Source organism: Nycticebus coucang, chromosome 9 (genome assembly GCF_027406575.1).
Source record: "Nycticebus coucang isolate mNycCou1 chromosome 9, mNycCou1.pri, whole genome shotgun sequence".
Taxonomy (NCBI): domain Eukaryota; kingdom Metazoa; phylum Chordata; class Mammalia; order Primates; family Lorisidae; genus Nycticebus; species Nycticebus coucang.
The window spans coordinates 76,876,922-76,904,339 of record NC_069788.1 but is presented as its reverse complement, the minus strand read 5'-3'; the positions used below and the strand labels follow the sequence as shown (position 1 = coordinate 76,904,339).

Here is a 27,418-nt window from a genome sequence, read left to right as displayed (position 1 = left end):
GTTTCAGATCTTAGAAAAACACCTCACAGAGATTCCACAATCAGGCCCTTTATTTCTGAACTATCATTGCTGCATAGGTCAGGTCACGTGGGGTGCAGGCACAGTGTATATGTCAGAGGGAAGTGGGTCAGCAGGAGAGAGGAGAGGGCTGCATGAGTGTAGGCCACGTCCTCACGGGGAGGAGAACCGGCCGCAGAACAGCATCTGTCTGCTCCTAACATTCTGGATGAAGAAGAGGAAGGGGCGGTCAGCACGGAACTGGGGGGTAATCCTAGCACACCGCAGCATCATGTTGGCGGCCGTGGCAGCTGCGGCCTCTGTGCCCTCCTCATTCACCTCCACAAAGGACTTGTGCACGACCTTGGACAGAAACAGATTTCTCTTGGAAGACATTCCAGAAAAGTCTGCCCTGTTCTGCTCAAAGGCATCGTTCATGCCCAGGCTGCGAAGGACAGTCTCCATGTCATAATTCTCCTCCAGTTTAAACCTTGGGAGGAATACTTCCACCTCCTCTTCATCCATCATGTCTGGTCTCGTCCATTCCATGAACTTCTCATAAGTGATTTCCTTTTCCACCTGGAAGGAGAGAGTGGAAGACTTTAAGGCCAGGAGCCGTGACGTGAATGCTCTATGCTGTGTGCAGCTACCAGTAAACCAGTTGAAACAGCCGACTGGCAGAGCAGCCACAGCGGGAGCCGGGCACGAACCCTCACCAGATACCACAATTCTAGCTCAACTCCATTACCGTTTTTAAGTCGGTGTTCTCATCTGGAAGCATGATGACCATATTCAGCTCCTTGCCAACATAGGGAAGCGCCAGAATTTGGGTGAATATTTCTCCTACATAGGTGATCTTAAAAGTAGATTTCTTAAACATCATTTGCACAGGTTTCTTCTCATTCTACAAAAGAAACAGATAAACATTAAGCCAAAACAAGACCCAGCTAAGACACTGGACAAATCCGACAGAGTGTCTCGTGGGATCACTCGCTCCCCAGTTTCTAGGACACACTTGTCACCACTCTTCACTGGTGCCCGTTGATCTCCTCAACTTCTAGCTACTGTGATGCTGGGGGGAAAGCCAACACTTCTCTTCTCTTGGTGATCTCATTCAGTCTCCTGACTTTAAACATAATTCTTAAATGTACATCCCCAGCATGGCCCTCTCCTCTGTAGGCAGGACTCTGATATTTTACTCCCCACTCGATGCATTTGGACATAAAAGAAACTCCCAATGTTGCCCACAACACTGGGCTCTGAAAACTTCCTCCAAGTCTACTCCACCCACAACCCTACCCAGCCCAGCTGAGGACACACCATCATCAGCAGTCAACAGCCTGGAAGTGGCCCGAATTCCTATCTGTCTCGAGCACCCCCATACAGCAAATTATATTGGCTGTATCTCTAAATTATAACCCAAATCTGACCTGCTTTTTCTACCTCCACTGCTACCTGCCCTGGAGATCACAATAACCTCCTGTGATTATTCTCTGCTCTGCAGCCAGACGGAGGGGGTGCAATCTATGTCAGATCACATCGCTCTTTGCTGGACACCCTCCCTGGCTCTTCCCTACTTGGAGCAAGGGCCAAAGCCCCTAAAACAACCGGTGATTACAACAAGAGCTCGTTCTCCTTCCCTGTCCCTTTGCTCAGCTGCTGTAATCACAGGGCCTTTTCATGGTTCTGGGGGCAAACCCGGTTCTCACTCAAGTTCCAACCAGTGCTTCCTCCTCTTCCCCTGCCTCTTTCTGGTCTTTGCCCACCTGAGACTACGCCCCCATGCCCCCCCTTGGTGTGTCTCCCTGGCATTCACCACTGTCTTAGCTAGGCTTACTGTCTCTCCCCCAGGGAGACGTGAGCTCCGTGAGAGCAGGAGTGCTCAGCTGCTTTTCTACACGGCTGTTACAATACCTAGCACAATGCCTGGCAGCAAGCAGGCCCTGGCCAGGCCAAATTTACACATCTTACTAGAAAAAGCTGCACTGGTCTCCAGTGCATCCCCAGCGAGACAGGGAGAAAGACCGGAGTACAGTCATGCAACCCACCCACCAATCCTCCTCAGCCCAACTCCAAGCAGCTCCTCTGAATTTACTAAATAACCTGCGGCAGGCACAGTCAACAGCACCTTATAGTCTCTGGTATAGCACGCTATTATCATATGGAACAAAGTACACCGCTGCTACAGATTTCTATGTTCACCTCGTGGCACCCCAATTCCCTTCCTCAGCCAGTGACCAGCACACTTTTTCCATAACTGGCCAGAAAGTAAATATTATTGGTTTTGTGCCTACACACACAGTTTCTGCCACAACTACTTGACCACCATTATAGGATAAAATATGTAAGCAAATAAGCATGGCTGTGTTTCAATAAAACCTGCTCTAAAAAAATAGGTGATGGGCTGGCTTTGGCCCTACGATAGGGAATTTCTCCCCGAACTCCTCCAGGACCCAAAGCCTCCAATTTTATAACATAAAGCTTTCAATTTTAGTAACTGGATGATTCACTCAATATGCAATTGTGTAGATACTTTCTATTTTATTAGCAATAAGGCATTAAAATGAAAATGCTTTATCAATTCAAAATATGTGCCCTTAGAGGAAACCTCTCCACCCCTTCCCGCCCCACAGCAGCCCTTTCCGCTTCTTTTTCCGCTGCAGAGATGGGAAAGCAAGAGCGGATTCCTCACCTCCCCCAACAACATGGAATAGTTCTGGCCTTTGCCACACAGAAGGAAGGTTTCCCTTTCTGAATACAAAGGCAGATCCTCCCAGGGAAGAAGGCTTAAGGCCCCTTCCTTGCTCTGTCCCTCTTGCTCCCTGCTGCCTGGACTGCAGTGGTGATGTCTGGGGCATCTGGTGACCATGAGCAGGTTGGTGGAGAGAAGTGAGCTAGCCCCTTGGATTGGTGCCCCACTGCCGCCTTAGCATGCATCTCCACTATCTCCAGACCTTCTGTAGCAGAGATAAACTTCTGTGAGCTAAACTGTGATGAACCGGGGTTTCTGTTACTCACAATTGAATGAAATCCTATTGTACATCTTATTAAAGATTAATTTCTAGGACAGAAAAAAATTTCCCAGGGGGAAAACTGGACAATTCATCTCAGAATAAAGCTTCAGAGAAAATACATTTCTAGAGGAACTAAGGTTCAGGCTCTAATTGGCCTGGAAGATCTATTTAGTGATCAAGAATACGCTGTATTGGGCAGCACCTTGGCTCAGTGAGTAGGGTGCCAGCCCCATATACTGAGAGGGGCGGTTCGAACCCGGCCCCGGCCAAACTGTAACAAAAAATAGCTGGGTGTTGTGGCGGTTGTCTGTAGTCCCAGCTGCTCGGGAGGCTGAGGCAAGAGAATCACCTAAGCCCAGGAGTTGGAGGTTGCTGTGAGCTGTGACACCAGCGCACTCTACCCAGGGGGATAAAGTGAGACTCTGTCTCTAAAAAAATAAAATTAAAAAGAATACGCTGTGTTTGTGCGATGCAAAAATCTCTATAAATAGAGATGAACAAAACAGGCAAGAAGCAACCGGATTCCGTGAGAGAAAGATGAAGGGCTATTAGCAAATGACATATTCCAAGCTGAAGGTGGCTAAACTCAGTATTTACATACGTGTCTTTTTGTTTGCTTGTTTAAAACAAGCAAAAAACAAAAGGCTATCCTCATGTAGCCCGTACTATCAAGAGAAGACTGAACATCACTCATGGGTTGGGCACTCCAGGAGCGCCACCTGCACCTCAGCGCCGGGTCGGCCAGAACGCAGCAGGGTGGGGCTCGGTCAGCCCCGGCAGAGTCTCGTGGCGACCAGCAGAGGGCGCGGCAGCTCAGAGGAGGGAAACCAGCGGCAGGACTGGCCAAGGGCTTATCCCCAAGTGCTACGGTCCTGATGGAAATGAAGCTAGAGAGATGGGGGGAATGGGCAGGATTTGGATCCACCCAATCCCTCAGCAATCGTAATTAGGAGTTTGAACTTTCAAGGCCTCAATTAAGCCTGAGACACACACTATCAGGTCTGCCATGTAGGCAACAGTCGGGCAAGTGTCGGATTGGGGAGTCAGACCAGAAGCCAGGACCAAGGTCCCCCCCCTTTGCGGACACCTAGGGGAGGAGCAGGACCCGGCTCGTGGGGAGCGCGGCCATCAGCTTCCCGAGGCCACACAAGGCTCAGTTGCTTGAGCTAGACTTGTCCCGTGTTTTAGAAACTCATGTGAACAAAAGGACCATGGTAAGAATCTCATTTAATAGGGCACAGTATTCACCTTGCTGACTTTAAATGGTCTCTCCTTGGTATGCTCTTTGTTAAACTGTTTATCCCAGTTTCCTTTGAAATAGATGGCATTCACAAGAACCAGATTAGTCAATGAATTCACTGAATCTGGAGAGAGCAACTCTGAAATTTTACCTAAAAGGAAGAATTAGAGAATTTCTTAGTTATACATCAAGATTGATTGGGGACATTTCCTTAATTACCAAGATACATGAATAAAGAGTATCACTGTCTCTCAGATATAAACGAATACTTGTCCTTAAAACAAAGCTACAAAACTTTACAAGTAAAAAGTTTTACTGCTAAAAAAAAACAAAACCATTATTTGAATAAAATGCACAAAATGAACGCGTAGATGTTAATTATATGCAGGACTAATTCATACATATGAGACAGAAAGGAACGGACTGGCGCCTGACTTAAAAACAGCAACTTAAAGGACTGTCAAAAAGATGGACAAATCGATGTTACTGCAGGTACAAGCCAAGTGTCCCACGGCAATACCCAAAACTGTTGAGCATCAGCTATCCCACAGAGGGCAATAGCTCAAGACCCATAATAACCATCTTTTCATGCTATCTGTGAAAGGAAAGACTGTAATTTAAAATGCAGATTGTTCCAGAAGAGACATCATAGGTACATTGAAGAGAGCAGGAAAAAGCTACAGAAAATGTCACACATTCCAAAGTTTCAAAATGTCAAATACTGATAATATTTTAGATTTTTAAAGTTTACAGTTATTTAGGGAAAAAAATCATTCCTGTTTACAATCGACAGTCTTGCAAAGGAAATGACAATAAGACTGACTGAGACACTGTTACAAATAGAATAATAATATATTTTCACCTTCTGTCTTTTGCTCCACCCAGGTGTTTACGTATTTTCTGGACTCCTCCGTAGCATTCCTAAAGTCGAGCTCTTCTAACTCTGCTTGGTAGAATTTATGGCAAGAATCTTTAAAACACTAGGAGAGACAGAGTGACAGCATGGCTACAAAAATAACCAGCACCAACAGCTTACTTCTTCATTGTGCCAAATCAGAGAATTAGTAACTTTATGATTTACATGTGTACTTTACAAATAAATATAAGGGGGCGGCGCCTGTGGCTCAGCGGGTAGGGCGCCGGCCCCACATGCCGAGGGTGGTGGGTTCAAACCCAGCCCCGGCCACCCAGCCCCGGCCAAACTGCAACAAAAAATAGCCGGGCGTTGTGGCAGGCGCCTGTAATCCCAGCTACTTGGGAGGCTGAGGCAAGAGAATCACCTAAGCCCAGGAGTTGGAGGTTGCTGTGAGCTGTGTGACGCCATGGCACTCTACCAAGGGTGATAAAGTGAGACTCTGTCTCTACAAAAAAAAAAAAAAAAAAAAACCAAATAAATATAAGGAATTAACCTGAAATCCATTTTTTCAATTTTTAGGCTTTTTTTTTTTCTTGAGATAGGGCTCTGTCACCCAGGCTAGAGTTTAGTAGCATCATCATAGCTCACAGAAACTTCAAACTCCTGGGTTCAAGTAATTCTCCTGCCTCAGTCTCCTGAGTTGCTGAGACTACAGGCATGTGCTGCCCAGCGTATTTTTCTATTTTTTTTTTTGTAGAGATGGATTCCCACTCTTGTTCAGGGTAGTCTCAAACTCCTGGCCTCAAGCAATCTTCCTGCCTCAGTCTCCCAAAGTGCTAGGATTACAGGAGTGAGCTACCATGCTTGGGTTTTAGCTATATTTAACCCTTGCTTATAAACTAAGTCAAATCATGATCTGAATATAAAACAAACTGCCAGATCCTTTAAGGGAGCAGCTATGCACAGAGGAGGTGATTTATGAGACACGGCGACCAGTAACTATATTGCATCCCTCCTTGATAAACCCTTTCCTGCTCTGAGTGGGGTTAGACAGTAAGAACCACAAGTCCCTCTGTGCTGCATAGTAGCCAAGCTGTACTGTGCCACAGAATACAGGAAATGAGTTAATTTTATTTATTTATTTATGTATTATTTTTAATTTTTTTTTTAAACAGAGCCTCAAGCTGTCATCCTGGGTAGAGTGCCGTAGCATCACAGCTCACAGCAACCTCCAACTCTTGGGCTCAAGCGATTCTCCTGCCTCTGCCTCCCAAGTAGGTGGGATTACAGGTGCCTGTCACAACACCAGCTATTTTTTTGGTTGCAGCTGTCATTGTTGTTTGGTGGCCCGGGCTGGATTCAAACCCACCAGCTCAGGTGTATGTAGCTGGCGCCTTAGCTGCTTGAGCCACAGGCAATGAGTCGAGTTAATTTTAAACAGCGCTTTCTCAAAAGCCTTCTGTGATGACATCTGCAAGAAGGCCATTGCATGGCTATCCAGCACCAGAGACTCCATGAGTGCAGCTGAGGAAAGAGTGCAGCTGAGAAATGGAATGTCATTTCATTCCATGTTAATTCGTCATATTGGAATTCAAACAGCTCATGAGCCCAGTGGCTAAGATACTGGATGGCTCAGTTTTAGACTCTTAACCCAATGCTGATGGGTCACAAGTTACCCAGTAACATGGGTAGTTTCTGCATAAAACTGCCAGTCAACAATGTGTTAACATAGCAGCTGCTGCCTGCTTCATTTCTCCCAGTCTCAATTCCCAGTTGTCCCAAATTCAGTCTGTTTTATTCCTTCTCCCCTCATCTCTCAGCTGCTTATAATGTACAATCACTCAGCGCCTCTAACAACTCTCAAAAAAAAATTTCAAACTGTAACTTGCTAATATATTCTATGAAATGATAATGATGTTAATGAATGCCTACATTGTACCACCGAAAAGCAGAAAATGTGAAGGAAAACAAGTGCGCTGGAATAACTATGTGGACAGTGTACTAGGGATGCTTTCCCAAACTTTTCTTTTGACTAGCTTATGGCTAAGAATTTAGTTCGTCTTTTGTTTTTATATTACAGGATTTCACATTTCTCCTTCAGTAGGACATCGGAGAGGCAATGCCACACATTGGCATTGGAGTGAAGGAACACAAGTTCTACAACACATTAGCAGTATGGTCTTAGAAAAATTGATAGGTCTCCCTGTGCCTTCTTGTTCTCCCCTGTTTTCCCCTCTAGTTGCACCTCAAGGACCAGATGAATTATTTTCATATTACTATGTACCGTTACTGTAGTCTCAGTATGGTGCAGACAGTGTACAAGGTGAACTGCACAGAGCATTTAAGCCTCACATAACACATGCTTTGCCAGTTTCGCTGCGTGGCTTATCGATCAATGCTTTTGAAAAAATTTTGTTAACTCTCTCAATCTAACAAAATAGCCTGGAAGAAAACCGGTCACTTGTATATTGATAATTTGCCATACCCTAGGATGATTTTTACGACTATTAAACACATTTGAAAAAAATGTCTGCTATTTATAAATTTTTTATAAGCAATGAATAGTCAAACTAACAGTGAATAATCAAAGAAATATCTAATTATATGTTGCGATTGGTACTGGATTCTTGTAACACTACATTAATGAGAAATAATTGAAAAATATGTCTGGTTTCTTCAGTTTATAATAGCAAAATAACAGTTGTTTTTTTTTTAGACAAGAGTCTCACTATGTCACCCTGGGTAGAGTGCTGTGGTGTCACAGCTCACAGCAACTTCAAACTAGCAGGCTTAAGCAATTTTCTTGCCTTAGCCTCCCAAGTAGATGGGACTACAGGCTCCCGCCACAATGGCCAGCTATTTTTTGGTTGTAGTTGTCATTGTTGTTTGGCAGACCCAGGCCGGATTTGAACCTACCAGCTCCAGTGTATGTGGCTGGTGCCCTAGCCGCTGAACTACAGGCACCAAGCCGCAAAATAACATTTTAAATATCAATCTTTTTCTTAAAAATATCTACCAAAAGAGAAGGAAAAAAAGAAAATTAAAGTAAATCAGCAATCCTCTGTGTTTGTTGGAAATTTTGTTTTTCTTTATATAGATGGCTTTAAAAAAAAAAACACAATAACCTAGGGCGGCGCCTGTGGCTCAGTGAGCAGGGCACCGGCCCCATATACCGAGGGTGGCGGGTTCAAACCCAGCCCCGGCCAAAACTGCAACAAAAAAATAGCCGGGCGTTGTGGTGGGCGCCTGTAGTCCCAGCTACTCGGGAGGCTGAGGCAGGAGAATCGCCTAAGCCCAGGAGTTGGAGGTTGCTGTGAGCTGTGTGACGCCACGGCACTCTACCGAGGGCAATAAAGTGAAACTCTGTCTCTACAAAAAAAAAAAAAAAAGACAATAACCTAGAAAGTAGCTAAGATTGATAAAAATAAAACAAGTTGTAAAAAAATCACACTGTGGTAGAAAACTGACCAATATTGGACCTCATACTTGTCTACATTCACTTCATACCATTTATTTAAAACAATTAATGTAGATTCTGAAGCCAGTTTCAAAAATGATGGAAAAAACCCCACAGTAGAATAAGACTGATATCCCAAACATATAAAGAACTCACAAATGAATAAGAAAAAAGGCATACATACAGTCCAATAGAAACATGAGCAAAGGATATATAAATAGGCAATTTAGGCTTGGCGCCTATAGCTCAAGCAGTTAAGGCAACAGCCACATACACCAGAGCTTGCAGGTTCAAACCCAGCCTGGGCCTGCCAAACAACAATGACAGCTACAACCAAAAAATGACTGGGTGTTGTGGCGGGAGCCTGTAGTCCCAGCTACTTGGGAGGCTGAAGCAAGAGAACTGCTTTGAGCCCAGGAGTTCGAGGTTGCTGGGAACTGTGATGCCACAGCACTGTACCCAGGGTGACAGTTTGAGGCTCCGTCTCAAAAAAAAGGCAATTTGCAGAAAACCTACAAATGCTCAAAAAACAAAAGAAAAGTTGTTAAATTTCATTAAAAAATCACTTTGAAAGGTTCACAACACACATTATTGATGATGGGTGCAAAGGAGCATGCTGCTAATATTCCTAGAGGGAATATAAACAGCATTTTGAAGAGCAATTTAGTAACATTTATTAAAATTTCAAAGCTTACCTTCCTTCCTCCCCTCTACAAATCCATGTTAGAGCATGATGTAGATCCACATATACTGAGATGCAAAGAATTTAAGACATTTTGTTTGTTAGGTGAAAAGAAACAAAATTACAAAACCATGTTTATGGACTCGGCACCCATAGCTCAGAGGTTAGAGCGCCGGCCACATATACGGGGGCTGGTGGGTTCAAACCTGGCCCGGGCCTGCTAAACCACAATGACAACTGCAACAAAAAAAATAGCCAGGCATTGTAGTGGGTGCCTATAGTTCCAGCTGCTTGGGAGGCTGAGGCAAGAGAATCACTTAAGCCCAAGAGTTTGAGGTTGCTGTGAGTTGTGACAGCACAGCATTTTACTGAGGGTGACATAGTGAAACTATGTCTCAAAAAAAAAAACAAACCAAAAAAACCCATGTGTGTGATATAATGACCTTCACATCCCACGCACTTCCTGCTGTGCCACATTTCTCCCCATCACCACCACCTCACCATTTTTATTTCCTTGGTCAGTAACAAAGAGTATGACTTACTGAGAGAAAATCACAAGTCTTTTCCCCAAAGAGCCTGTTGGCCATTCTAAGCAAGTACTGCTTATCAGTCTGGTTCACTTCGGTGAGAAGTGACTGGAAGGCCTGGTGGACATCTTCACCTTCACTGCCCTTGATTTTGTTTAAAGAAAGAGCCTGAAATCAAAATAGAATAGAAACACAACTTCAGTAAACCCTGACGTCGGGAAATGAAGCCAGCACCAAAGTTGACTTAACAATGACTACGTGAGGGGTGGCGCCTGTGGCTCAAGCAGTAGGGCGCCGGTCCCATATACCAGAGGTGGCAGGTTCAAACCCAGCCCCGGCCAAAAACCACAAAAAAAAAAAAAAACAATGACTACGTGAGGACACGGGAGGAGATGTCATCAACCACCCAAGGAGACAGGCCACGGGAGAACCCAACCCTGCCAGCATCTGGTTCTTGGACTTCCAGAACTGTGAGGAAATAAATTCTTGTGATTTAAGCCTCCAGGCTGTAGACTTCTGTTACAGCGGCCCTAGCTAGTTACCTTACCTGTCCTCACTGTTTTTCTTTAACACAAAGACAATTTTATTTCTCTATCAAAGACTCTAGGAAATGATGACATATAATAAGGTTAATGGAGTTACTGGCAAGACAGAAAATAGGGTTGAAAAGTTATTGATGATTGATCATCCTGTTTCATTCAACCTGTTCCAGAGCACCTCTGGCCTACTCCCAACTGAATCATAAACGTGATGTGTCCTGGTGATGCAGTTATGGTCCCCTCCTGGTAGTCCTCATTATCCCACCTTCTTTCTTTTTCTTCTCCTTCTCTGGTCTGGGAATTGCTGAGCTGTGCATGGCTCTTCCTCCGAAAGCGGCTCTTCCTTAGGGGTTTCTTTTTATCCTTTTTCTTCTCCTGCACAGATGTCCCTTCTTCGAACACTTTTTCTTCTTCCTCCTCTATTGTCAACTTTAATTTCAAGCTTGGCTGTTTCCACTTTCTTTTCGGTAATTTCCTTGTCTTTACCCATTTGTTCTAGTTTGTGTTTTTTACAACAAGTTGGAAGTGTAGAGTCCACCAGAAAGATGATCTGTGTTCACATTTTTCTGTTTTTTGCACATGCCTTTTCTGTTCTGCTTATTTTTTCTTATTGCTCTATCTTCCAAAATTCTCAGCCTGGCCTCTGATTTGGCTCTGTTCTCAGCTCTCACCACAAAGCTGAAATCTTCACTAAAAACATCATAGCAGAGAGGTCAGTCTTGGTTGCCAGAGTCCAAGAACTCTTTCCCAGGCAGTCTGCACTTGTGGAGCCCAGTCTGTGAGACCGTGCTTAAGAGAACCATGCCTAGACCTGAGGGCTCTGACAACTGAATTTTTTCTTCTATGGGTCTGAATGTGGAAGCTACACGCTCAGCCAAATTAAAAAAAGAACCTGTATGAGCAATAAGCCGTGTTCCACTAATTTCCCAACCCTGGGAGAATGATGATCATAATAACTCAACATTGTAGATGTTCATAGACCTGGGTTCTATATTCGGAGATTGTTGGAACCTCTGTTTCCACAGATATTTCTGCAGCTGCTTTCATGTCTGCTTCAACTTCTGGCAGCAATTCTGAAAGTCTAGTGGAGGCATAGGTCTTTCTGTCGCCAACTTTTCTGTAAATGCTAAAAGTAATAAATTTCCCTCATTTAGAGAAATGTCAGTCATACCAGTCTCCACACTGCATTCATGTAATACAGTTGTTTAGTTCTTTGTCCACAAGGAAATTGCCTGAACAATTGTTGTGCCCACTTTATCAGTGCTAAATTTCAATCTATCACAGGCTGTGATCCATCCCAGGCACACAGTTTCCATTTCACGGGTTTCAGCCCAGGTGTTAGTCCACCCATTTGTGAATGGACTCCTCCCTAAGTTCTGTAACAACAGGACTCTGGATATGAATGGGATCCAGCTTTTCTTTCCTGACCCCTCCTAGTTTGGCATCAGGTACAGCTAGGGCAGCAGTTCTCAAGCTGTGGGTCGCGACCCACAGGAACTGTATTTAAGGGCTGCAGCATTAGGAAGGTTGAGAACCATTGAGCTAGAGGTTCACGGGCTTTTTTTTTTTTTTAACTGTTTTCTTTAGAACTTTCTTCAGTTGAGGGCGGCGCCTGTGGCTCAGTCGGTAAGGCACCGGCCCCATATACCGAGGGTGGCAGGTTCAAACCCGGCCCCGGCTGAACTGCAACCAAAAAATAGCCGGGCGTTGTGGCTGGCGCCTGTAGTCCCAGCTACTCGGGAGGCTGAGGCAAGAGAATCGCTTAAGCCCAGGAGTTGGAGGTTGCTGTGAGCTGTGTGAGGCCACGGCACTCTACCAAGGGCCATAAAAGTGAGACTCTGTCTCTACAAAAAAAAAAAAAAAAAAAAGAACTTTCTTCAGTTGCTAATCAATGTTGTCCTCCATCAGGGCTGTGAATGCTGCCAATGGCTTCTGCCGTATCCTGAAATTTCTCAAAATGTTCTAGTTTTGCTATCTTATTGTGAAGTTTCAAATTCTTTCCACAATCATCAACCTCTTTAAGTTTCTTCTCACTTAGAACCTTAACAATGACATTTCAAACAGCAGTGACGTGGTAAGGCTGAATCAGGGTAGCGCAAGGCCCACCACGAGTTCCTATGCAAATGCTGCAATGCAAAAGCTGCAATGCAAAAAGATCAACTTCCGCAGCCCCCAAGGCCTGCTTGACCAAGCACAAACCTGCAGGCCTTCCTGCAATGAGTTAGAGTATGACACCTAAACATTCCATGTTGAACTTCCCCCCATGCTTTTTCAAGGGAGTGTCCACTGCAGTTATTTCACTCTGACTCACCACTGCATGTCTGGGTGAGGTGAGAAAAGATAATTCTCTTTCTAGTTTAAGAATCTCTGCACCCAAGTAGCCATACAGAGGAGCCTCACCAGCTCCTATTCCTTTTGGACTTCTAAGCTGAGCTTGAGCCCAGTGGGGAATGGACTTTGGGGTCCTTGGAGGGGAGAAGGGTCCATATCCCTTACCTGTGGGAGAGCTGGGAACTAGAGGGCAGACAGCAGCAGGCACAGGTGATCCCAACAAACCATGCCTTTGATGTTCATGCTCCTTCTCAGGCTGACCCTGGGCTTGGAGGTGTGTCTGCCTGCAGCAGCCGGACAGTACAAGCAGGACACTTGCACAGGCTTGAAGTGCAAGTGTGTATCAAGCCACATGCACTTCAAGCCTGCCCTCTGGGAGCACTCCCTCTCGGAAGCAGTTACAGTGCTAACAGGAGCCCCAGAAATACTGCTAAAGAGATGCATGCAGAAGGCCCTCCCGGAAGAAGGCCATGGGGAAGGGGCCCCCCTGAGCCCCCACTGAAGCAGCCACATAAAGGACCCACCCAGCACCATGTGCAGCAGAAAATCAGCAAACAGAAAAGCATCAACCTAAGCCACAAAGTTTTTGAGTGCTGTTTACTCAACAACAAATAACTGAAACACTACTAAAACATTTTTGGCTGACAAGTGACCTTCTAAGAGGATTTTATACCTAAATGAGAAAATACAGCTTGCTAACAACCAAAAACCAGGTGACAATATTCAAAGAGCAACACAGGATTTGACCTGAAGGGTGTGGCTCTACATCTCTATACAAACTCATGAACCAGCTAACCCACATGAAGATGAAATCATTCATTCCTAGTTTGAATCAAGCACCTCCATGGATCCCAACAGATCAGAGCGTTCTGCCCGGGGCACTTGGGCAGGGGTAGCCTGTCCTGTCAGCTCTTCACACCCTATGATACCCACAATTATTCATCTAGAGCGGTCCTGTGGGACTTGGAACAGGGAGGACCAGCTCAATTGGCAAATAAGCATTTAGAGTAAAACGGCATTTACTTTTGCCCTGAAATGGTACCTGAGCTATCTGGGTGGCAGTGTTTCCCTTTGCCCCCATGGAGACCATGGCCAGGGCGGAGAAGATGCCCACTGGTGAGATAAACACATTCTTCGAGTTGTCTTCACCCAGAATTTTCAAGAGGTTTAAGGCAAAGGTGCCACTTGCTTCTGTGAGAGGCTCCATTTTGGCAAACCTGGAAAATAGATTTAAAGTGAGTATCACACAGACATGGCTTACTGTACTCTCATTCTCCTGCTGACATTTACCACTGACGTGAGAGCTCAGGGAGCAGCCAGGGACACACACAGAACTCTGAGCATTTTTTTGGGGGGGGGGGCTCAGAATTATTTTGTGTGTTTCTAATGTTAAGTGAAAAAAATAGTTATGTTTAGCATGCAACCTATATGAAGGCTCTAAGTGCGTGCTCACCTGTGAGCAGGGAGCAGGTACGGGAGGGGCCTGGGAAACCCTTTCCTGGACTCACTTTCTCGGAGTCAATACCCCACCTCCAGGGCTATATTCTTTGGTGTGCTGCATATGCCTAGACATGCTGTGTTATAATTTGAAAATCGTTCAAAATGATAAATAAACCCACAGAGTTACACAAGAAAAGATAGCTGAGTGTTTTCATAACATGGGACAGGACCCCATTTTAGGGTACCCTGATGCCTTAAAATAAAAGGTAAGTCAAGCCATATACAAAGATGCATACAAGTCTTACCAACCTGCAGACTCGTTCTAGGAAAGCTATGCAGATGACGGAAGCTCCGGTCCTCAGCTGTGCTCTGAGGACCTCCTGTTGGGTAGGGCAGCCACCCTGTCCCTGTTCTGGAGCATGAGGGCACTGGGCCTGAGCACTCACAGCACCTGTCACACAACCCCAGCCCCTGGCACCACCTGCAGATCTAGGCTCTGAGTTTGGAGCCAGGCTGCACTCATCTCAACTGCCTGGCCATGAGGCTCTAGCTGGGTCCAGAATGGGAATGTGGCTGGGCAGTAGGGGCAGGGTAAGGCGGGTTATCTTTAGGCCAGCCAGATTGAAGAATCACAGAACGTTCAAGCACAAGAGGTCTTTACAGATACCTATGGTCAACTCCCCATTTTATAGGGAAGAAGGTGAAGTTCACAGAAATGAAGCAATTATTTCCAGGCCACGGAGCAGATGAGCCGATTAAAGGCCAAGGCCTTGTCTTCCAGCTACTGCTCAAGAGAAGCCTTCAGGAATAGGGACAGAAAGCACAGGGCAGATAAGGGCTCAGCAGTCAGGCAAGGCAGATGGGGAAGAGGGACTCTGGAGCATAGAGACGTCTGCTCTGACAAAGTTCACAACTATTTACCAAATTAATATTTTCCTAGTGGAAGAATGCCACATTCTGACACATTCCTGATGACTCACTTGAGCGGTTGGTGGGAAACCACAGAACAAGGAAGGGGAGACGCCAGAATAGCTACCTCAAGGAGTAGATGGGAGAGGGAAGGAGGTGCCCAACTGAGGGACCTGTGAGGAGATGACAAATTAACCCCTTCTTGTCTGCATGGCAAGGGCCACAAAGATAACTGGGTCCTAAACCGGCTCCCTTATATGGCAAGAGGGACTCTGCAGCCATGCTTGAGTGAAGGCTACTGAGATGGGGAGATGATCCTGAATTATCCGAATGGCCCCTAAATGCAATCACATGCATCCGTGTAAGAGGGAGAGCCGCAGAAAAAAGCAACACAAAGAAAAAAGCAAGATGCCACTCTGCTGGCAAGGAAGGTACAGAGGCCTCAAGCTGAGGAATGAGGAAGGCAGCTGCAGAAGCTGGAAACAGCAAGGAAAAGCAGCTCCTGAGGCCCCTGCATTTGATCCTAGCAAAAACCAGCTTCAAACTTCTGACCCAGGACTCTGAGAATAAACACCCGTGGTTTTAAAGGTACCAAGTTTGTGTTAATTTGTTTCAGTGGCCACAGAAAACTAATACAATGATTAATATATCTGACAAATCTTGCTTACTGTCCTTGTTTAAATATTTTTTTTTGTTTTCGAACTCTTCTTTATTTGTTATAGAGAAGACTTAGGGCTCTTTCTATATATATCTTAAGATCACTGATTTTTAATGAAAGCAGAATACACATTACTAAAATTCTTCTGTATATAGGGATTCTTTGGCAACACAGAAGTATCTCCAGGACTTAGCAGTGCACATCAGTATAAACAAAAGTAGCCATTACATGAGACTGAAGCAACCTATTTTTGGTTCTCTGGGTTCTAGATCAGCAAGAGCTGCCCACTGATCATAAACCTTAGGAAAAACTATTGGTAAAAAACAAGAAAATGTCAAAATTAAGTATTAATAAAAGAGGAGATACCCCAAAGCAAGAACCACAAATCCCACCCTGACGTCCTAATTTAGCCAAGATTCCATTTTACCATCACCACACATTTTCCACCCCAAAATGCTGAAGCCCTCTTAATTCAAATGCAAATGGCAACCTAAGAAAGCCCATTAATAAAGCACGCTGGTAATGTCCTTAAGAATTTATTTTGTATCAGTGACCTCAACAAGACAAAGCTATCCTCTTCTCTCCCCCGCCTAAGACACAAGGGCAGGGTCCCTGCCAGTCTAGCTAGCCCACGATACATCATCGGGGCAGAGGAGAAATCCATGTGCACGGGTTTCATTGTGTCAAGGGGACCTAATGCAGTCATTTTTTTTTTTTTTTATACTAAACTGGGAAAATCAACCAGGACATTCAAAGGAAAAGGCCCATGGTAGGAAGGAGACAGGGTTTACAGTCTCAGCTCTGGGGTCCGGGACAAATCACTGGGTTTCTGATATCACTTCCCTCCCTGTATGAAGAAGGGACTATACCAGAGAGTTGGTGTTTGCTTCCATCTTTAACATTCAATAACTGTTAACATCAAATGCAAAAAGAAGAATACAAATTCAGCTCCATTTACAAAGCCCACAGTGAGACAGTAATAACATTCCATTTTTCAGTTGAAAGTCACTGCTGAGAGCCATGAAAAAGTAAAATTATATTTATGCCCTATATAAAAATGACTAAATATAGCCGGGCATTGTGGCGGGCGCCTGTAGTCCCAGCTACTCGGGAGGCTGAGGCAAGAGAATCGCTTAAGCCCAGGAGTTGGAGGTTGCTGTGAGCTGTGTGAGGCCACAGCACTCTACCCAGGGCCATAAAGTGAGACTCTGTCTCTACAAAAAAAAAAAAAAGACTAAATAAAAAAGAAACAATAAATCAGTAATGCTCTGGAGGTTTATCCAAGATATGCAGGATAATCTTGACACAGAAAATAATGTTAATCACAAAATGACTGAATAGCCCACTCCTGCTAAGTGCTCTTCAATGAAATAGCAAATGACACATCCTATACTTCCTTAAGATAAGAGATAAGCATTATCTACTTCTTGGCTGGGTATGGTGGCTCACGCCTGTGATCCTAGCATTCTGGGAGGCGAAGGCAGGTAGATTGCTTGAACTCAGGAGTTTGAGACTAGCCGGAGCAAGAGTGAAACCCCCATCTTCCCTGGTGGCGTGTGTCTGCAGTCCCAGCTACTGGGGAGGCTAAGGTAAGAGGATCCCTCAAGCCCAAGAGTTTGAGGTTGCTGTGAGCAAAGGTGCCATGGCACTCTACCCAGGGCAACAGAGTAAGGCTCTGTCTCCAAAAAAGAAAAAAAAAGAATTATCTACTTCAACTATCATCATAGTCAATATAGCATTGGATGCAGCCCCTTTAATCCCCAAATAGGAACAAGATAAAAATATCTGTCATCTTATCCTTATATAACTTTAGTTTGATGGCTCTGGCAAGGCAAATACAATTCATGAAACAAACCCGAAGGAAAATTATCAGAAAGAAGATAAAATAAGCATAGTTTGATGTTTTACCTGAGAAGCAGCCAGAATCAACAAAATATTCTCAAAAAATGATAAAAATAATGAAGTAAAATGGGCTACAAAAAAAGGTGAAACAGTCCCCAATAGAAATATGTACAAAGGGCATTAACAAATTTACCCCCAACAAAAGAAAACAATGCTAAGGCTTACATTGAAAAGTTTCAATTTCAGAGAAAAACAGTAAATACCATCTTTTAAGAATACACTATGTTCTAGTCCACATTAGTGCTTTTCTTGAAAGAGCCTTACAAACCTACCAGGTAGGTGCTGAGAATTTCTGCATTTTATAGGCAAAGATACGGAGCCTTATCTCTTTAAGTGTTTCTAAGTAGCCCAGAGGACCCAGCGTAGCAGAGTGAGGCCTGGACATAAGGTCTGTATGGCTCTGAAGCTCACCTGCTAGATCACTATGGTACACACCCCACCCAAAAAACAAGTGGTGGAAAGCAAATTAAAGATACTTTTTTAAACCATGAACTTTGCAAATATAAAAACCATTCATTTCCAATACTGACAGACAGGTGAGCCCTCTCATACTATGCAAGTGATGCTTTAAATTAGTACACCATTATTTCCTGAGTACAATTTAGAATTATGTAAAAAAAAAAAAAAGTAAAATAAAATAAAATGAAAGAAGGAGGGAAGGAAGAAAAGAAAATGTCATGAAAACATACCATCTGAATCAAAAATAACACTTCTAGGAATCTCACTGAAGATAAAACTCACAGGTACTGATACAAATTTTATATACAAAGCATCTATTGGAGTATTTCATACACCACAGGAAAATAAAATCCTTAAACGCCCAACCACAGAGAAACAGTTAGATTACATAATATCCATGATGGAATATTAAGGGAGGTAATCATAAGAAAAATCATAGTAACGCCATGGAAATGCACAAGATTATGTGGGGAAAAAAGAAGATACAAAACTAGAAGTATAATTTAATCTTATCTATGCAAATTAGGAAGAAAGATACATGTAAGTGTAATTTCTGTAAATGTGTACGTTCTATAAATGTAAGCATAACTTGCAGGAAGAACAGGAGGATATCCCATATACCAGATGTTTTTCAGTAATGGATAATTTTTAGATTCTTTTGCATTTTTCTGTGTTTTCACATTTTCTACAACATATTATTTTAGGGAGTTTTATGGTTAAGTGTTCTTTCTATGAAATTAATATAAATGCATTTAAAGGCTGGGCATGGTGGCTCACACCTATAATCCTAGCACTCTGAAAGGCCAAGCTGGGTGGATCGCCTGAGCTCACCAGCCTGAGCAAAAGTGAGACCCTGTCGCAGGATCGCTTGAGCCCAAGAGTTTGAGGTTGCTGTGAGCTATGATGCCATAGCAATCTACCAAGGGTGACAAAGTAAGACTCTGTCTCAAAAAAAAAAAAAAATGCATTTAAATCAGATACTGCTAAAAGAGATATAAAATATCAGGTATCCTCCCATATCTCCCAACTTCCAAGAAGCAATGGCTCGCATGTCTTCTGCTCTTTCTTCTGGTATTTACCTCCATATTTCTACACAATGTGTACATTGATATTGTTGACATAACAATTTTACTTATTTACTTTGAGACAGAGTCTCACTATGCCACCCTTGGCAGAGTGCCGTGGCATCACAGCTCATAACAACCTCAAACTCTTGGGCTTAAGCGATTCTCGTGCCTCAGCCCCACAAGTAGCTGAGACTACAGGCGCCTGCCATAATGCCCAGCTATTTTTTATTGTAGTCGCCATTGTTGTTTGGGAGACCCTGGCCAGGTTCAAACCCACCAGCCACAGTGTATGTGGCTGGCACCCTAGCTGCTGAGCTACAGGCACCAAGCTGACATAACAATTTTAAATATTCTCTATTGCTTTCCTAATTTAGGGGCTGAGAATCTGGTTCTCTTAATGCTGCTCCCTCACCCCTCCCTTATCCAGGCTAAGGTGGAGGGGTGGAATAGAAACCCATTTCCTGTTTTCATTTAATGCTGCTTTGCCCTATGTGAATATTGTCTCTTCCCATATTCTTTAATTTTCTATGTACTTATGACAAATTTTCCCCAAATGTTCAATAGGTCAGTCAATTTTTTTTTTTTTTTTTTTTGAGACAGGGTCTACTCTGTCCCCTGGGCTAGAGTACAATGGCCTCCTCTCATAGCTCACTGCAGCCTCAAACTCCTGGGCTCAAGACATCCTCCTGCCTCAGCCTTCCAAGTAGCTGGGACTACATGTGCACACCACCATGCCCAGATAATTTTTCTATTTTTTTTTTTAGAGGTGAGGTCTTGCTCTTACTTACTCAGGCTGGTCTTCAACTTCTGACCTCAAGCAATCCCCTTGCCCCCTGCCTTGGCCTCCCAGAGTGGTAGCATTACAGGTGTGAGCCACAGCGCCAGGGTCCCTTTCAGCCATTCTTTTCATTCATTCAGACACCAGGACTAATTTTCCAGCTGCATTTCCCTCTCCCACAGCATGTCACAGTGCTGCTGAGCACAGGGACTTAGACTCTGAAGAGGAATTTTCACAGGCAGACAACTTTCCCTATTACAACCATTAGTTAATGGCCCAATTTATTGTATGGCAGACTGGTGAGTTTCTGCCCTCCTCAAACACAGCACATTGCTTACATGGCAAAGAAATTATTTTTTCTTAAATATTTAAGTATTGATAACATATTTCAATTGTCCGATTTTTAAATACTTCTGTGCACCTCTTAAAAGCAAACAAAAAACCCACAAACAAATCTTAGTAAATATTTAAATTTCTATAAATCTAATAAATCAAGATTTACAAGTTTAGTAAGTTAGCTTGTCCTAAGACTTTCATACACAAAAGGATACAATGATTATGAAACTTGTTTCTATACCTGTTCTTGAGTCTAGCAAAAGGTATTAATTAATATATGGGTTTAACTTATTTTGTCTTTGTTATAACTTTCCATACTTTTCCTAAAGTAATTGTAATACCTATTTTAAGGGTTTCCTAGGGGTTAAATTAATTGCAAGGGACCATTTTATCTCTGCAAAAACAAGGTTGGGCTCCCAGGTTCACGGTCTTTGTACATCCCAGTTGTTTCTCAGCACTCATTTATTACAGCAGGCATTTTTGACTAGTTATGGGAGCTTTGACCTCTAATCTCACCTTCCTTGGGATTTTACATGACCTTGGCCAAACACTAAATTTCAGTTTCTTGTAGCCTGATGTCCTTTCTTAAAATGAATATTATTTGAGTTTTCCTCTGAGTTGTATAACCTAGAGTTATAGCATATAATTTAGTCTTTTAGTTTAATTTTTAGGCCTTTAGGCTGGTTTGTACAACTGCTGTGCTTGTTAGTCTAGGAACTTGTAATAATCAAACTTTCTAAGACAAAAGCAAACCTTATTTTAAAGCTCATTTTGTTTGCCTGAAGTTATTAATGGACTTGAATTTTTTTAGCTATATATTTCAATGAATTGATGTTCATTTTCTTCTTGGCACTCAAATTGCCCTAACTTGATTTGTGGGGAATCTCTTTAAATAGGTTACTTTATCCCTAAACATTCTTGCTTTATAGAAAGTTTTTTTTTTTTTTTTTTTTGTAGAGACAGAGTCTCACTGTACAGCCCTCGGGTAGAGTGCCATGGCGTCACACGGCTCACAGCAACCTCTAACTCTTGGGCTTACGCGATTCTCTTGCCTCAGCCTCCTGAGCAGCTGGGACTACAGGCGCCCGCCACAATGCCCGGCTATTTTTTTTTTTGTTGCAGTTTGGCCGGGGCTGGGTTTGAACCTGCCACCCTGGGCATATGGGGCCAGCGCCCTACTCACTGAGCCACAGGCGGCGCCCACTTTATAGAAAGTTTTAAGGCCCATTTTGGATTTTTCTAGTTGAAACACATCCTATGGGCCCTCTTCTGGTTTCTTTTAATGCAGAAGAGTTGTAAAGCACAAAATCTGAATTTGGGGGGAGTACATGAGTTTTGGGTGCTGACCAAAAATATTGTTGCTGTTGTTGGGCACACCAGTGACAGATTTGGAACAGGTATTTCTTCTAAGTCCTTCATATATCATGCTGCAAATAAGACTGCCAATTTAAGTTTGATAAACCTGGCTCTGCTAAAACACACTTGCACTTAAAAGCTTTCATCAGGCTGCAATCTGACTACTCTTTCATAATATGTACCTGTGGGCATCAAGCATGTCATTATTAGCCACATTACTGAACTGGTTCCAGTTTGGACTTATTACTCTGTAGAGCACTGAATAGCTGTCTCATCTGAGGTGACTCTTTGCCAATAATATCTTGGGTTTGGACCCCACTGTCTTCTTGCTTCATAGTTTAATTCCTTACTTTAATAGAGCAAATTGTGCAATAACTTTCTAAGACAGAATACAGATGTTGTGATTTCTTGCATTTCTGGAAATGTCCTTTTCCTACCATTCTGTATGACTGGTGGATTGGCAGTCTACCAGTCTGCACATCATTTTACCTCCGAATCTCTGAGACATCCCTTCATTGCTTTCTAGCCTCCAGCTTTGGAACTGAGGAGTCTGGAAACATTCTGACCCAAGTTCTATCTGCTGCCCCTACCCTCATCCACTCATTGGAACCCTATGAAATTTTATCCTTACCCCTGATATTTGGAAATGTCCTTCTGTGAGCTCAGTTCATTCATTTTGCTGGGCACTTGGTGGGCTCTTTCAGTCTAGCAAGTCAAGAAAACTTCCTTTCTGCTCTGGCCAGGTGGGGTGGCTCATGTCTGTAATCCTAGCACTCTAGGAGGCCGAGGCAGGTGGATTGTCACAGGTTCGAGACCAGCCTGAGCAAGAGCTAGACCCCATCTCTAAAAATAGCTAGGCACTGTGGCAGGCACTTGTAGTCCCAGCTACTTGGGAGACTGAGGCAAGAGAATCACTTGAGCCCAAGAGTTTGAGGTTACTGTGAGCTGTGATGCCATTGCACCCTACAGAGAGCAACAAGTGAGACTCAGTCTCAAAAAAGAAAGAAAACTTTCTTTCTGCTCTGGAGGAAATTTTTGAAGTGCTTTCTTATTTCCTCCAGAGTGGCTTTCTGTTCTTTCTTTGTACCTCCTATATTAGTCAGGTACAAAACTCATGACCTGACCTCATCCAGGACTTTCCAACATTCTCCATGTTGTGGCACACACAGAAAATGATAGTGGCATGGCACTTTGGGCAAGGCTACCTGCTACAGAGGTGACTACCCGAGAGCTTCAGCCACCCTGACGCACCCAGGTACCCTGAGTTGGAGGGTTCCATTACCCCTCAGACTTCTTCCCTCTCTTGGATTTTCTGCCATCATTTGTTCTGTTTTCTGGAAGAAAGTTCATGATTTTATCTTCTGTTTTGTTTTTGGCCAGGGCTGGGTTTGAACCTGCCACCTCCAGCATATGGGGCCGGCGCCCTACCCCTTTGAGCCACAGGCACCACCCATGATTTTATCTTCCAATCCTTCTAACGATTGTTGTATTAATTTCAGCTATTACACTTTCAATTACAAGGACTCTTTCTCCTTCTCTGATGCTCCTTTCTTTCTGGACTTCTTTTTTAATTGAGTCCTCTTCTGCTTCCTGCACTGTCTTTCTCTGGGGCCTTTCTATCGTGGTTGGCATTTGCTTTATTTTATTTAGGTCTCTCTCTTTCATACCTCGGCATCCCCAAAATGCCTGATGACTCTTGATGTCCATCCATATTTGAGGAAAATGCAAAAAACACTAGAAATTCTGATGACAGGACAGGACATGTCAGCTGAGGGCTTCATTGCAGTGTGAAAGGGGTCAGTAGTGTTTTTGGTTGAAGAACCAGTAAATGGAGTCCGGCTGCTGGTGGAAGCAGGCAGGGAGGGGGTGGGGGAGGGGGATTTCCACTTATCTCAGCCCAGCCCAGTGCCTCCCCATAGTGCCTGCAGGTCCCCAAGTTTGAGCATTTTCATTATCACTTTGCAATAATGAATAATACATAAATACTTAACAATCAATCATAAAGAGATGAAAGCAATCCTAATCCTAGAAAGAAAAACAAACTCAAAGTTTACCACCCACTAAAATACTCTAAAAATCAAAAAATATATAAACAATCCAGTGAGATTTTTGCCCTTTAAGTGAATGTGCCAGTAGTAAGTATGCACCTTTCAGATCACATTGCAAACGCAATAAATAAGTAATAAGATAGCCAAGTGTCCTTCATAAATATGAAAACATACATATGTATATATGCACATGTATATGTAAAATTCATCATGTATTTCAAAACTATTTACTACTTTAAAAACAGTATACCTTTTAAAAATAAAAATATTTAACCACAGATGTAAAAACTGGATATTCATGAACAATTTTATATATTTTTTAAATACATCTACCAAATCTATCCTAGCATCATTTTTTTCCTGTAGCATCACCAGTAACTTTGAGCAGGTAATGTTCATAATTGATTTTGTTCAACTGCTCATGTCTTAATAATTTTTTAAGATGTCACTATTTAATTGTGCTTCTTAACTTCTATTAAGGGTGTCTTCATTTTCTACAAAATTAACCATTCCAAGATAGCTTTAATGGAAACGTGGGCTCCTGCTTTGTCCCCACTTTGTTTTCTTGTGCAGTGTTTATGAGTTTAACTTCTCTGAGCAGCAGATGCCTACCATGTGAACAAAGCATTTACTGTACACACTATATTCTTTCTTCAGATGTCTAGGCCTAATCTAGGTCCAGCAAGCCTGGAAATAGGAGATGTGTGCTCTTCCGTCCACTTGGGTGCCCTTATCAACAGCTACATAGAAAAGAATGTTGATTAAGTTAATTCTAATTTCACCCTATTGTTACTGGTCTGAGTTAACTGTAATATGCTGAATTGCAGTAAGATGCCTTGGATCGGAACTTCTCTTATTTAATCTAAATACTAAGTTTCTGTCGTCAAGTTGACCAAAGTGCCTTTCTTGGTGATGACACAAAGTGACAATAGATTCAATTTATTCCTAGGTGGCCATGAAACAGCCTGGTACACCCCATCCATACTGATAACATCACTCATTCAAGTTAATCACAGGAACACAACAGCCCCAGCAATATAACGTAGTCCTCAGACCCTTAAATCCAAAGGTTACCTAAGGCACATAACTTTTTTTTTTTTTTTTTTGTAGAGACAGAGTCTCACTTTATGGCCCTCAGTAGAGTGCCGTGGCCTCACACAGCTCACAGCAACCTCCAACTCATGGGCTTAAGCGATTCTCTTGTCTCAGCCTCCTGAGTAGCTGGGACTACAGGCACCCGCCACAATGCCCGGCTATTTTTTGGTTGCAGTTTGGCCGGGGCCGGGTTTGAACCCGCCACGCTCGGTATATGGGGCCGGCGCCTTACCGACTGAGCCACAGGCGCCGCCCTAAGGCACATATCTTATCTCACCAGTCCTAAACCACCCCAAGAAGCAAGCAGTAAGCCTTTGGGTATATTCCTGTCATCAGGAACACTGGTCTCAAGGAAGCAAAAGTGCAAAAGCTGCTCCATCTTCTCCCTCCCATTTGAGTATTCCTGACAGCAAGTGAAAACTAATTTTCTATACATTTTCCGAAACTGAGCTTTAAGAGGAAAAGGGGGAAGAAACTAACTTCAATGCCAATTTCATCTAGCACACAAACTCCAAATACGGTTAAAATCCTCCACCCCCACCCCCATGTCCTCCTTACCTTGAAGTCATCAAATCTTGTAATATTTTGCCCGCAGTGAGTTTACTTAAAAAAAAAACAAAAACGGCAGTAACAAGATCTGGAGAAAACGTCACGAATTGTATTCACAGGCCTGAGGCCCTGAAAAGTACCGCAGAATTTGCCGAACTGCGGAGCGCAGGCTGGGCGGGTCCAGAGAAAAGGCACTGGAGGGCTGGGTCCCTGCTCTCTCCTCCACCCCTCCCACGTTCCCAACGCCTGGCGTTCCGTGGCGCGAGACCACCACTTGTGGGTCGCGGGGCGAAAGTGTCACCCGTGGACTCTGGGAGGGTGAGGGATGTCACCGTGGCCGCGGGGACAGCGAGGATCACCTGTGGCCGAGGAGGCTCTGCACCGCCCCCATCCCGCGCCAGCTGGGGGTCGGGGCGGTCGGCTGCGTCACCGTCCTGGCGACCATGCGCAACTCACCGGGCTGCGTCACTGTCCGCCGGAGAAGGGAACCTGATCCGGGACGCTCAGCCCTAGTCCTCCGCCCCTTGGGGACTGCCGGGGTCACGGTCCTGCACGGACACGCCCCGCTGCTCCCGGGTCCCGGGTCCCGGCGCGCGGTACCCGCTGCCCCTCCATTCCCCCGGCGCTGCAGCGGGTAACTGAGCCCCGCGCGTCCGAGCGGGTCCCACACCAGACACGTACCCCAGAGTCTCGGCGCTGTCGTCCGGAACGAGCAGAGCGGCTGGAAGGAGGTGTCCCAGCGCCCTGGGCCTCAAATACTGGCCAGGCGGAGAGGCGGGCCGAGGGCTGGGCGGGGAACCGGCGCGCCGCCAGCCCCGGGCCTGGGCCCGGAGAGGGAGCGCTGGGGAAGTAGGTGCGCCGGTGTGGGTCAGGTGCGCTCTGACGTCAACCCGAGTAGCCTGGCCAGTCTTTTGAAGGAACCGCTTCTTTCTTGGTGCTCTCACTTTTTTCTCTGGACACTGGAGAATCAATGGGAACCTTGGCCCTCAGGGAGTTCTCCATCTGGGGGCGACGTTGCGCAGCGCACTGGGGTGTTTACTGTGCCTTTGTAGTGACACAAATACCAGCTTAAATTGGACATGGGCAGAACAGAAATTTTAAATGAGCAACGCCCATGAGATCACGATGTGTGTTCAAAGACTTATAATACAATTCAGTTTCATAAGAACTGGACCTCAGGGTACTAACAAATTATACAAATGAATATGAAGACCCTGTTCACCATCTCGAAAATCTGGAGTGACTGGGAAAAATGCCAGCCAAGTTTTTAAAGTGAGTTCAACTTTGGGAAGCTCAAGCTATTTCCTGCCTTCGTCCTTACCCTAAGGAGAGTTTCTTGATACTATTGACATTTGAGCCAGGTAATTCTTGGTTGTAGGGGACTGTCCTGGAATTATATAATGTTTCACAACATCCCTGGTTCCTTTACCTGTTAGATGCCAGTAGCAAACCATGACACACACACACCCCCAGGTTGTGAGTTTTAATTTTATTCTTGGAGTAGTGCAACATAAAGGATACTCAGAGGTATCTCACATTCACTCTTCCGCAATCCTTTCCATGCCAATTTTATTAGCTTCAGATTAATCCTTCCTGCTTATCTTTTGCAAAAATAAGCAACGTGTATGTATCTGTATAAATTCTAATTCCAATTCCATCCTTTTCAAAGGGGTAGCATCATATTATCTATCAGTAGCTCAACAACTTACTTTTTCCACTTAACATATTTTGGAGATCCCTCTGATTTGGCACACATAGATCTCCTTTTTTTTTGTTTCAGACAAGAGTCTCACTATGTCTCCCCCCAATAGAGTGCTATGGCGTCTCAGCTCACAGCAACCTCAAACTCTTGGGCTTCAGTGATTCTCTTGTCTCAGCCTCTCAAGTAGCTGAGACTACAGGCTCCGTCACAACACGGCTGTTGTTGTTGTAGTTGTCATTGTTGTTTAGCTGGCCAGGGCTGGGTTCGAACCTGCCAGCCTTGGTGTATGTGGCCGGTGCCCTACCCACTGAGCTATGGGGCTGCCTGATGTCCCTTTTTTCAGGCTGTATACTATTCCTTTGAGTGCCATTTGGATTATTTCCTATCTTACCTCTTTACAAGTAATGCTGCCATAAATGAGTGCAGCCCTTCTCAAACTTCACTGCACATACAGATCATCCCATGCTATTGTCAAA

At 44.1% G+C, this 27,418-nt stretch overlaps 1 protein-coding gene across 4 annotated transcripts; it reads right to left on the bottom strand.

The window, feature by feature from the left end:
• Positions 1-32: 32 nt before the first annotated feature.
• On the bottom strand, positions 33-26,076 carry SERPINB6 (serpin family B member 6). Of its 4 annotated transcripts, none has more exons than XM_053601690.1 (7): positions 25,922-26,076; positions 13,686-13,860; positions 9,789-9,941; positions 5,114-5,231; positions 4,260-4,402; positions 746-901; positions 33-576 (listed from the first exon to the last, which is right to left on the bottom strand). In XM_053601690.1, the coding sequence occupies exons 2-7, from the start codon at positions 13,848-13,850 to the stop codon at positions 172-174; spliced, it is 1,140 nt and encodes a 379-aa protein (XP_053457665.1). In that variant the 5' UTR covers positions 13,851-13,860; positions 25,922-26,076; the 3' UTR covers positions 33-171. The 4 variants fall into 4 exon arrangements, with proteins under 4 accessions (XP_053457665.1, XP_053457663.1, XP_053457666.1 ...); XM_053601688.1 differs by lacking the exon at positions 25,922-26,076 and adding an exon at positions 25,600-25,881; XM_053601691.1 differs by lacking the exon at positions 25,922-26,076 and adding an exon at positions 25,697-25,881.
• Between the last annotated feature and the right edge of the window lie 1,342 nt (positions 26,077-27,418).

Bases quoted from the DNA above. Each gene is read 5' to 3' on its own strand.
- SERPINB6 (XM_053601688.1), bottom strand. From the start codon at position 25,685: ATGGTCGCCAGGACGGTGACGCAGCCGACCGCCCCGACCCCCAGCTGG. The intron at 9,942-13,685 runs GTACCATTTCAG...TTTTGATTTCAG, and splicing joins CTGCCACCCAGATAGCTCAG to GCTCTTTCTTTAAACAAAAT. The intron at 5,232-9,788 runs GTAAGTCATACT...TGTCTCTCCTAG, and splicing joins AGACTTGTGATTTTCTCTCA to TGTTTTAAAGATTCTTGCCA.